The sequence below is a fragment of the Lactuca serriola genome, chromosome 2 (assembly GCF_051521515.1).
Source record: "Lactuca serriola cultivar US96UC23 chromosome 2, Lser_US96UC23_V15, whole genome shotgun sequence".
Classification (NCBI taxonomy): Eukaryota; Viridiplantae; Streptophyta; class Magnoliopsida; order Asterales; family Asteraceae; genus Lactuca; species Lactuca serriola.
In genome coordinates this window covers 188,559,889-188,572,359 of record NC_136409.1, presented here as the reverse complement: position 1 = coordinate 188,572,359, position 12,471 = coordinate 188,559,889, and the positions used below count along the sequence as shown (strand labels likewise).

Sequence of the window (12,471 nt, the reverse complement as noted above, 5' to 3'; positions counted from 1 at the left end):
TTAATATATTCATATGAATCAATGTTATTATGCTAGTTAGGATGAATACCTTGGAAAGTTCATATTTGCATGTATAATAGAGAAAACATTGATCCAAGGTATTTAGGGTTGCATGTACACTTAGGAGTGTTAGAATGCTTAAAACCCAACACAATGGTCTTACATATAATTTAATGGGAGCCATGTCCAGGTCTTTCATGCAAATGTTAGGGGTCACCGCACTGTCTTCCTATATAACACAAACTAGTAGGCTGACATTGGTGCCTTCGACCCCTGAGTACAGTGAGGAGACTCACCTGAATCACAAAGCCGACTAACACTCAGCTCCAAACCATGCCGACTACAACTAACAACTCTCTAGCCAAATAATCAGTTCTAAATACTTCCTAACAATCCACACAAGGCAAACCCTAAATCTACCTTCTAAAATAGAGATTGACACAAATTCAATCCAAGCCAAAAGTCAACGGTCAAAGTCAAAGTAAACAACCCAATATGTCAATTATTCAGCCTCACGTCGTGACCAACCCTTGGTCACATTGTGAGAGCTCACTCGACCCGATTCTAACTCATCTCGACTCAACCTAGCCAACTCGGTCAAGGAATATCACTTGAGTTGACCTCACGACGTGAGCAACCTTCTCTCACGTCGTGAGCCTCAAAATCTTGACAAAAACGAGATCATTCAACCCTTAGGTTGTGAGACCCTATGTCTTACATCGTGAGCACAGTCTGAAGCCAAAAATCCAACAATTTAAGTCCTTAATCCATTAAGCCTTTTACCCTAACTTTCCAGAAGGCCTTATAACTCCATAATACACTTAAAACTCGATGTTTTATGGGCATGTATGTCCAATACATGTCTAGCTCTCATTTGGGACCAACATTGAAGAGAAGATCATCCAATTTTCCTGCAAGGTTCCAAACCCCAAACATTCACTAGATCTGAACTTCATGGCACTCTAAAGACCTTTATAACCTATAAAGTTGCCAAATTTATGGGTTCCATTCATTCAAACTTGCTCAACCAGGGAGAAAAGTGGTAAAAACACTTAGATCTAGCCACAATCAACAATAATAGTGGAAGCTTTGACACTTACAATGGTCCAGAAGCAATGTGAGGCGATGATGATGATGATTCCTTGCAAGCATCTTCCAAAGATGACCTTCTTATTTTTCCTCTCTTCTTCTCCGAACTAAGAAATACTCCAAAATGGCCAAGAACCAAGCAAGAGATAAAGGTTAGGATTTTCTGAGGTGAAAAAGGGTTTGGAAGATGATAAGGATCCCTAAAATGGGTTTAAATGTGCTAAAATACGAAGGAAACCCTAAAAGATCATGGGATTTGGATTCATCAGTTCTCACATCGTGAGCCTCTATGTCTCCTGTTATGAGACTAGTCCTGAAAAAAAGTTCCATATAAACCCATCTCATGTCGCGATCCTCTATGTCTCACATCATGAGGCTCCTTTTCTTCTAAAATCCAACTTTTTGACTCCTTGAAACCCTAATTCGATTCATTCAAGAAAATAGGTGGTACACATGACTTCAAAATACAACCAAACTTCATACCCAAGCCACAAACTACACCAAATTTCCTAGAGATTTATAAAGTTACAAACTTTATGAGATTATGGGACAAAGCTCAAGATCTAAAAACCTAAAATGATAAAAAAAAAAAAAAAATCGAGTATAGGATACCTATAAAGGTCCAGAAGAGTGCCAAGATGAAGAATGGAAACTTTTTTGTTGGATCTTAGCTCATTACTTCCTCCTTCTTCCTTCAATAGCTTCCAAGAACACCAAAAAGAGCTTCAACAACGGAGGAAAGAGATTAGGGTTTCTTTAACGCTTGAGGAGGTTGATGACGAGCTAAACCTAGTAATTAAGGTATTATAAAAGTCATAATAGTTTTTTTTCTCAACAAAAGTCAATTAGAAATACTTTTAGTAAAAGTATTAAGCTAAGAGGAGTGGTGTCGGAGATGCCAACCTCAACCTCAACTACAACAAGGTTTTTCCGAGGTAGATGTAACGTTCGGGATTTATAAGCCACTTGAGAGCATTTTAGTGTTGTTTTGGTGTTTTGGAAGAGAAAGAAGTTTGAAGAAAGAGCAAGAATTTAAAGAGAGCTTGTAGATCCAGGAGATTAGCACCATTTCTGACTCATTTCAGTCGGGGAGTCATCGGAGCAGCTGTTAGAGATTCCTTTTCGTGATATTCGACACTCAGATTTACGAGGTGGGTTACCTTCCAGTATGAGTGGGTCGAAGGCACCAATGTCGGCCTACTAGTATTGATTATAGTTGAGATGATTGTCTTTGTGATAATTGTCTGGTATGCCACTATCTATTATGCTTTATGTGCTAGTATGTTGTATTATCATTTGGTAGTGGTAGGGGTGAAATAGTACCCGGTTACCGGTTGAAGGAGATCGAAGGGGAAGCCAACACCCAGATATGCTAGGCAGTATATGATATATATGTATATGCTAGGGTATTATATGGTAGCAGTAGTGGGTGAAATAGTTCCCGGTTACCGGTTGAAAGAGACCGAAGGGGTAGACCAACACCCAAATATGCTAGGCAGTTACCGGTTGAAAGAAACCGAAGGGGAGTCCAACACCCAAATATGCTAGGCAGTTACCGGTTGAAAGAGACCGAAGGGGAGGCCAACACCCAAATATGCTAGGCGGTATGTGATTATTTGGTAGGTGATATGATGGGGTAACTCACTAAGCTTTATGTTTACGGTTTACAGTTTTGGTTTCAGGTACCTCTTCTTCGAAGGGAAAGGAGCCGACATGATTGCAACGCATCGTACACTCGATTTTCCGCACATGAGAGTCTTGGGATTTGTACTCTAACATTATTTTCCTATGATATGTTTTTGAGAGATACTGGCATATGGTTTTTCATGATATGAGATAACATTGATGACATTTTCAGTAATCTGTTTTATGAATCTTTAAATTCAAATTGAAATTTTTGGTCTTGAATGTTAGGATTTTACAGTAGAAATAAGAGAAGAAGAAGAGGAAGAGTGGGGAAGAAAAGAGAAGAAGAGAAAAAGAACTACATGATGGGAGAGGAGATGAATGAGAGAAATTCGAAAAGGAGCTACCGAGTTGGGGATGACACATCGACATGTCGAGTTGGCAAGGCAGTGTGCACCAAGCCAGGTCACCTCTGTCGAGCCCCTTTACAAGGCCACCGTAGGCAACCTTTGGAAATATATAACATGAGTTGGTTCAATGAAGAACATTTTTAAACCATAGATATAAAGAAGCAATCTCACGTGTTAAAGATAAAATGATCAAGAGCAAAAAAACATAGGTTGTATATTTAGAGGTTGGATGCGCATGCACAGGGTCATAAAAAAATAACTCGCTTTTTTTAATGATTATGATATATTTATTATCGAAAAAAATGAATATACCAAAAATTTTAAGTTTTTATCATCCTTCCATAAATATTAGTATTGATATATTAAAATATGTTTTAGAAAAAAAAATCACATCGTTTTGTTGTTTTTTTTCACTATTTACGTTTATATTTGTAATTTTATACTATTCAAAGATGAGCGAGAATTTTGAAGAAAAGCAACATCTTTTAAAAGGTACTAAAATTTATAAATTTTGACATATTTGTTTTATTTTTTTCCGATAGAAAATAAACCTAAATGTAAAAGAAAACAACAAAACGATTGGTTTTTTTTGGAAAAAATTCACATATATATATATATATATATATATATATATATATATATATATATATATATATATATATATATATATATATATATATATATATATATATATATATATAAAAGTGATGAATTTTGGTTACTTTCAAATTTCAATAAAATATTAACCATAAAATAAAATAAAATAAAATTGTTAATATGATGCATGCACGTCAGAAGTAAGTTATAAAAACGTATGGATATGATTGGTTGTTTTGTTTTAAGGTTTAAAAAGATTACACATTGAACTTTTACTTATATAACATTAGGAAATATTTTAAATTAACTATTTTATTTTAGCATAAACTAACTATCTAGACATCTAATTAAAGACATCAAAGGACTTTCACTCCATCGGTAAAAGGTGTTCTTTTTTTGAAGACCGAGAGTTTAAGTTTTGTTTGGGCGTTAAATGGAATTTGGAGTATTTTAAATTGACGGTATAAAAAAATCTTAGGAAAAACTTCCATGATGCGTTGAACTTTATAAATTTTATTGAATTATCACATTCTTTATTTTTTTCATATATCTTTACCATTTCTTTTACAATACATTAAACTTTACAAAATATAATGTAACATATTAACAAATTATATTTATTTGTTTATTATTATATATTTTTGTCTGAAGTAACATAGTAGTATTTTGGATTTTTCGGATTAAAAAAAAACCTAATTAAAAGCATCTATAATATAATGCAATGAACTTTATAAAATTAAATGAATTATCACATTCTTATTTATTTTTGCATATAACTTCACTATTTTCTCTACAAAAATTTTCAAAAATATAATGAAAAATATTAAAAAGTTATACTCATTTGTTTATTAAATTATATTTTTTGTTTCATATTTTTCTTATTGAACATTCAATAAATATTGAATTTACAAGAGAACTAGAAACTTGGATATACGGGCATAAACATAGTTGTAAATAGCTTAAGTAAACGAAATTACAATTTATCCGGCAAGTCTTTATTTGTTGAAAAGTATTGATGATATTGACATTAGGAACTTGTAAAAACACAATTTTCACAACAAAATTGACCAAACAATCCTTTAAAATGTGTCATGCACCTCGTAATGTTTTTAGAGCAACTGAAACATCAAAACTACTTTCTTAGTTAATACTCCAGTTTTCAAGAAAAAAATGTTTTTAAAATGTCTCATGCACCTCGTATTGTCGTCTCAAGAAAAAAAGAAAAAAAAAAAAAGGTGTTTCATTACATATCAGAATTTATGTATTCTTTTATAGACCCAATTTCAATTTCAAAGTCAGCCATGTGAATTTTGATGACTCACAAGAAAATATACAACTTTTCTGACCGACGTGAAAATCTCACTATCGTTGATATCGTAAGTGACCTCAGGGTTGGTGATTGTATAACTGAATGACTCAATGGTTAAATTTAGAAGTTGGAACTTGGAAGAGATAATTCGTGAATATATAATTACCGATATTAAGGATTTTGCTCTAAAGGAGCATTATAGGTCATTAAATAACATCCAATTTTTGAAAGAGAATATGACATGTGAAGGTAATTAACTTTTAAATTTATTCACATCAGGGTAACTATTTTTTTTTTATATATATTTAGGTAACGAACATTTTAAAAGTGTTTACATATAACCATTATGACCTGCTGTAGCAGGTTATATCCGTTCATAATTGTTATATGTGAACACTTTCAATAAGTTTGTTATCTAAATGTGAACAAAACGAAAAGTAAGAGTAAATTGCACGAGTGATCTCTATGGTTTGGGGGAATTTGTATGTTTGGTCTCTAACTTATTTTTTTAACTCGGATGGTCCCTACTGTTATTTTTGTTGCGCGTTTAGTCATTGTCTTACCTAAAAAGACTACTATATCTTTATTAATTTATTTTATTATTATTTTTTTTATTTATACATTTATTTTTTTATATATTTAAAAAATAATAGGCTCCACATATTTGTATCGCCTCATCCTAAACCCAAAACCATATTTGAGAAATTTAATCTGGATCCCACCGGTCACCATCTCATATTTCATCTTCCTCAACTTCTATTCCATTTCCATCTTTAATGATATCGACGTCTACACAATCTCTTCTTTTTTTTTTGGTACTTCAACTCCGATGAACCAACACCACAACCTACTACCTCTTCATCGAATTTTCAACCACCACAATTCAATGCATCACAACTTCTATTTCGTTTCCATCTTTTATGGTGTTAGTTCGCCGGAGTTGAATGATCAAAAAAATAAGGGATTGTAAAGACGGCGATGTCATTAAAGATGGAAAGAAAATAGAAGTTGAGAAGGATGAAAGATGAGATGGTGACCGGTGAGACCCAGATTAAATTTCTCAAATGTGATTTCAGGTTTAGACATATATATGGGGTTTATTAATTTTTTTAAATATATAAAAAAGATAAATACATAAATTAATTAATTAAAAAATAAATTAATAAGGACACAATAGTTTTTTTAGGTAAGACAAGGACCAAACATGCAACAAAAATAAACAGTTGACCTTCCGAGTTAAAAAAATAAGTTAATGACCAAAAGTACAAATTCCCCCAAACCATAGAGACCATTCATGTAATTTACTCTTTCTTTTGGTTTTGTTCATGTTTGGGTAATTAATTTTTTATAAAATGCTTAACAACTTAACTTCCGATTTCATTTCAATGCAATTGATAACACGGCGGAAATTTATCTTAATCTGAAGAAGAAAAAAATTGTTTACCAAAACCTATAATGAGTATAATTAGGGGTGAGCGCGGTGCGGTTCGGTGCGGTTATTAGTCAAAACCTCACCACTAACCGCAAATGCGGTTAATCCATTTTCAAAACCGCATGGTGCGGTTATTTTTGCGGTGCGGTTAGGCGGTTATTTTTGCGGTGCGGTTTTGTTTTTTCTATGTTGCGGTTATTAACCGCATGGATTTGGTGCAGTTATTTTGTGTGGTTTTTAACCACAGTTTAGATTTCAAATAGTTTTAAGAGTTCAAACATATTACTTGTAATAATAATAAAAAGCATAAGGTATAAGACAATTAACTATATAACTTAAACCTCAAACAACTAATATCTTAAAAACATCAAATCAATAGTAATTAAAAATAAATATCTTAAAATTGTCTAATTTCATCCTTTTTTCAAAGTTAAACATAAGAAAAAACCAACACTTTTTTCTTTTAGTATTTTATCCGTCTTTCATTCATGAAACTTGTCTTATTTTTAATATTTAATAAACTAATAATTGATAAAAAATTGTATATAATATATGTGGTGCGGTGCGGTTTTTTTGCGGTTTTTGGAAACTAATAACCGCACCGCACCGCAAATTTGCGGTTTTTGAAAAACAGAAAACCTCCCCATCGGTTTTTATTACGGTTGCGGTTTTTCGGTTGCGGTTTATGCAGTTTTTGCGGTTAATTTTAGTTGCGGTGCGGTTTTTGCTCACCTCTAAATATAATCACATGCTAAAAGAAATCATATAAAAAAACATTACCAGTTGCAATTATTGTAGTTCATTGAACAATATCTAATATTATGCCAATCTCATCGGTGTAAATATTTTAAATTATATGTATGTGGTCATACAACATTCAGCGCTCGTCTAAATTGTTGTCGACGTACTCAACACAAAAAATATCCGATCAACTCTAGCAATTACAACATAACGGTGTCAAGTTATCTCGATGATTTAAAATAACGAATATTACTAATAAAAATAGTATAAAATTTATGTAATATTTGATTTCAAATAAATTAAGAAAAAAAAAAGGACGAAGAAGAAGAAAACGAGTAAAAATGAATTATTAGCTGGAAAGCACTACCGTTGATCTTTGATTTCTGAATCGATGGAGGAAAAGAAATCCTGCGACAACCAGCAAAACGATGCCTGCTATTCCGCAAACTAAGCTGGACACTATTAACACCTTCCTCACGTGATCTCCACCGCCTACGTGGCGACTACTCAACGACGGATCACTGAAGTTTTTCGCCTCCGGTAGTGGCTGTGTGGTTGAAGAAAACCCGCCACCGAAGAACGATGACATCTGCGGAGAATCTGCTTGGGCCGTTTCCGGCGACTCTGCCTCGTTAGGTAGTCCGTGACCCGATGGCCGGAGTTCCTTACTGTCAACAATCGGAATTGCGATAAGTGGTAAGCAGAGCGCCATTACTATGCCCCAGCGCCACCAATTCTCCATCTGCTGTTATGTTTCCGTTTTCCTACTCCTACTTTTTCTTCCCTTTATTTCCAAGTTTTTGTCACTAAGTTATTTTCAGGTCTCTCGGGAAACTCTTAAATAAACATTACTTTCCAAAGTTCCTAAATAATCCTTTACTGTGTTTAAAAACAAAAGAAATTAAATATCTTCTATAAGATTAAATACTTTAGTGTGAGTTTACTCGTTTTATTAGGAATTATTAAATTTATATACAATTTCAATTTTAACATCGTGTTTATTTTTTCTCAGTTAAAAACTACGTTGTTGTTGTTGTTTTTTTTTTTTTTTTTCAAATTTAATTGAACAATGATCTGTTTCGATGTTTCATTTTTTCACTTCCTAATTAGACAAAAAATTGATGTAGCTTCCATATATGATATCTTGGTAATTTTAGTGTCACTAGGACATTTTGTGTAATTGAAAATTACATGTGAGCTAATCGTAATGTGTACTTTAATATATGTTCGGGTATGTGCGGTGTGCATGTATGTATAAGATCGAATTACAAACCGATTTAACGACAAGTCGAGGGCCCGGGGGCAACGCCCCAGGGTTCGGGTTTTTCGAAAGGGCAATACCCCTTTGGCGGGGTCTAGGGGCAGTGCCCTTGGTTGGGGATACGCTGATGGCCAACCCTAAAACGGATGCCGACCAACCCTAAAACGAAACCCTACATATCGTTTTCTAGATTCGTAAGTGTCCTCTTGTGATTATCCTAGGTTAGATTTCTTGTAACTCAGACATAGGGTAGAAATATCAGTTCGGAATGTATTTATACAATCCAGATCTCCACTATAAACCCTACCCATTTTTCTAACATGATATGAGTTGGCAAACTTTAAGGTTAAATTGAATTGACCTAGATTTGAGATTTGTGTTCACTTTCCTTTAATTCTTCTTTTTTTTTTTCTCAGAGAGCATCACATGTACAATGGTTTTCTAAGATCGTTCAAGTGTTTCATCATCCCAAAGTCTTGTAACGTCCTAAATTTTCAACCAAATTTAAAATTTTTGAAGCATAATTTAAACAACTAAAAGCCATATTTTATAAAAGTCTCAAAAACATAATACAGATGCAAGTACAGTCACACCACGACTTTGCCTTCTCACCAGAACAACCTGAAAAAAAACATTTAAATATATCGAGTAAACACAAAGTTTAATGAATTTCCCAATACACTACATATTTCGTTACACATACGTTGCACATAAAAATAAACGCTTACGATCTCATCGTGGGCATGTAGGCTCGCGGTCTAACACCATTCCGCTATCATCCTATCGGGCATGTAGGTTCTCAGTCATCATTACATCGAACTTGTAGGCTCCCAGTCATCATCCGATACGAAGGCATATGATATCATCATACGACCTTCCGACTATCATAACCAAAGATACTCTAGTGTAATCATAAATTCGTAAAATAACAATACACATACATCCAACCACATAAATGACATATAATGTCACACGTACACAAGTCTCCACAAACAAGTTAGCTAACACAAACCACCTAAATTCACCATGAGACGTAGTTTATTAATTATTACCGATTAGAGATCAAACATCGGTCCAAAACTAATGTCCATTAAAGTTTGAACCAAAAGTCTAGTCAAATGGTTAACCGTCAACACGCCGTGGCTCGCTCATGGTCGCATTGCGACCACTAAAGTCCAAAATAGTCACGATCATTCCTTCACTTCGCGACTGGACCAAGGGTTGTCGAGTCACGTCTATCATACGATTCATGCTTCTATTAAGTGTTTAATCTGTTCCGGGTAGTTTTGCAAATTACACTATTATGGGTAAGTGATAAATTTAGAACTCTACTCGTTACTCTAGTGGCAATCCCGACAGAACTTCCATAAACATTTCTGGGAATTATTTTATAATCTCTTTATCTTTTATCAATTTTTCCTCATTCGTTGTATTAATTACATAAGCTAAATAAGAATTACACCCTTTATTTAAGCATTTTCTAGCTGTTTCCATGCTTATAATTCGCGAATTAAAACTCTTGTTGTCTTCGTAAATTAAAATTGGCTATCCCTCTAACATTTTGACTTTTACAAGCTTTCTCACCACAAATAATCTCAGCTTGATTTTTGCTCAACCAGTCCATTCCTAGTATAATATCAAACCCACCCAATTTCATAGGTAAAAGGTTTAAAAATGACTCCACCAAACTCTACCTTTACATCTCTATATTCTTGACTAACCAAGACAAGATTTCCCTCAGCCACTTCCACTACTATTGTTGAAATAAGTTCAAATAAAGATAATCCAAAGCTTCCTACCAGCGACTTTTGGTTGTAGCTTTTATTAATTGGACAACTGAATTTGTGTTTTTGCATGTAAAACGTTCATCTTTTGCTTTGCTTTTCCAACTTGTATCTTATCTTCCTACTAAAAATCCACTCAAAAAATGTCTTCACTTTTTATGATCACTTATATTTAACTTTTTAGATGTTTGGAGTCAAATCAATATTTTTTAAATTATTAACATTGAGTTACACTCTTTCCGAGTTTCGTATAAGTTGACATGAATTAGTATGTCAGATATACAATGCATGTTTGGGGTAATGAAGCATGAGGATCGTATTGGAGTTGGGATCCAAAGGAAACTTAGGCCTTTATTCCCACTATTTGTGTTTATAATGCCAAAACTCTTATTTTGGAAGCAGAGGTGAGAGCTACGTTTGGATTTCTTGAAGATGAAGACTCCATCACATTTTTCTAAGGTTTAAACAAGGACAAAATGGTAATTGGCTTCCCTTATAATAAGCAATGAAGCAACTTATTAAAAAACTAATCAATCAATTTCAAACACCCCTCTACAATATGCTATTCAAATTAAGGTAATTTCGGTTGTGATTTTGTCCCCAAATATGTATAAAAGATGGTGTAGAGGTTGAGGTTAATTACATATTGCACCTTTTTGCATTCAAGCTCTTCTCATTATGGTTTTGTATGACAAAAGTAACAATCGATCTTATCAGAAACAGATTGAGCTGAAAATCATATGATCGTGATGGATTACAAAGAATAGATAGAATGCTACATTGGATCGATGATGTATTTATATATATGAAATGAAAACAAACAAATAAATATGTGATGAGGAATTGATTCCCTAGAAATGATGATAAACGTATTTTTAAGGGAAAACCGATAAAAGCAGGAAATCAGCGAAGTTCACAGAGACATGTAATTGAATCATAACATTATCCAATACAATCCAATCCTGATGAATCCAGAAAACTTAACTATTAACTATCTGGTGATGAAAGAAGAGAGTATTACACGAGAATTAATTTGGGAATTATATCAACCGAGGTACATATGGATCCCGACTGCTAACAAGAAGATGCAGATGAGAGCAAAATAGATAACGGAATGAACCAGAATTGAAACACCGCTGGTCTTGAAATTACCAAACTCCACCATCTTGTTGTTCCCCGGTATCTGAATCAGCAGTCCCGGCGTCAGCAATATGAAGAGCACCACCGCCACGAACACCGGTCCCCAATCCGACATTTGTGTAATTTAAGGCTTAGGTGCTCTCGATCTATTTACTTTTCTGTATATCTGTACAATCTGTGAGGGTGTGCGATTAGTGTATATACAGTCGGATTTTAAGGATCAATAGTGGAGGAAGAGACAAGATAGGTAGCACCGCGGAAGGGGAAAAGTGAACGTTAGATTGCTTACTCAAGTTATTCCGATTCAACATATGAATCCCACTACGAATGGGGTTTGGTGAGTAGATATCGAATAACTATTATAATTAAATTAATAAGTTATGATAGATCCCATATCTTTATATTATATGTTGTGGGAGAATTTAAAATTTAGATACGATATTTCTTTATTTATTATTAATAATTATATTTTGATTTTTCTATAAATGATGTTATTTTATTTTTTGTAATGAACGGTTAATTGAATGGTAAAAGCAATCGAGTATCTTGTTTCTCTTAATTTAGTTTCCAACTTTTTTGTTGCCAAACATGTCACAAACCTAATGTTGCATACTATTTTGGTCAGTCGATGACACATTGATTCGGCAAGTAACTTGAATGAAACCAATTTAATCACCCAAATTGTCAACAAAAATGGCAGTAGATTATTGTAACTTGTATAACATAAATATATATGTAACAAAATTATGTAACACCGTGACACATGTAACTTTTGGTTTTGATTGGGCCACCCCATTCCATCTTTTTTACATGTTTTGTTCAAGATTTTGAGCTTTCGGTTTTAACTTGATTTATTCTCTTTGTTTCACGATACAAGACTAAACTAAACTCCATGAGATATTGTCAAAACAAATATTCCAAGTCGATTTTCAACGATGATGACAAAGGCATCCATGTCTTTCTGTTAAACTGTTAAATATACGTTGAAAAATGTCTTTTTTTTAAACGGTAAAATATATGTTGTATATGTTATTATGTAAAATAACAGTCAATAGTTGGTTCCTTAAAATAAGGTTTGACCC

At 33.5% G+C, this 12,471-nt stretch overlaps 1 protein-coding gene across 1 annotated transcript; it reads right to left on the bottom strand.

The window, feature by feature from the left end:
* Positions 1–11,152: 11,152 nt before the first annotated feature.
* Positions 11,153–11,712, bottom strand: LOC145087819 (uncharacterized). The gene has a single exon (XM_079025895.1). It carries the CDS (start codon positions 11,502–11,504, stop codon positions 11,295–11,297), a length of 210 nt encoding a protein of 69 aa, XP_078882021.1. The 5' UTR covers positions 11,505–11,712; the 3' UTR covers positions 11,153–11,294.
* Positions 11,713–12,471: the final 759 nt, after the last annotated feature.

Excerpts from the sequence above, each read along its gene's own strand:
- LOC145087819 (XM_079025895.1), bottom strand. The coding sequence starts at position 11,504 with ATGTCGGATTGGGGACCGGTGTTCGTGGCGGTGGTGCTCTTCATATTG.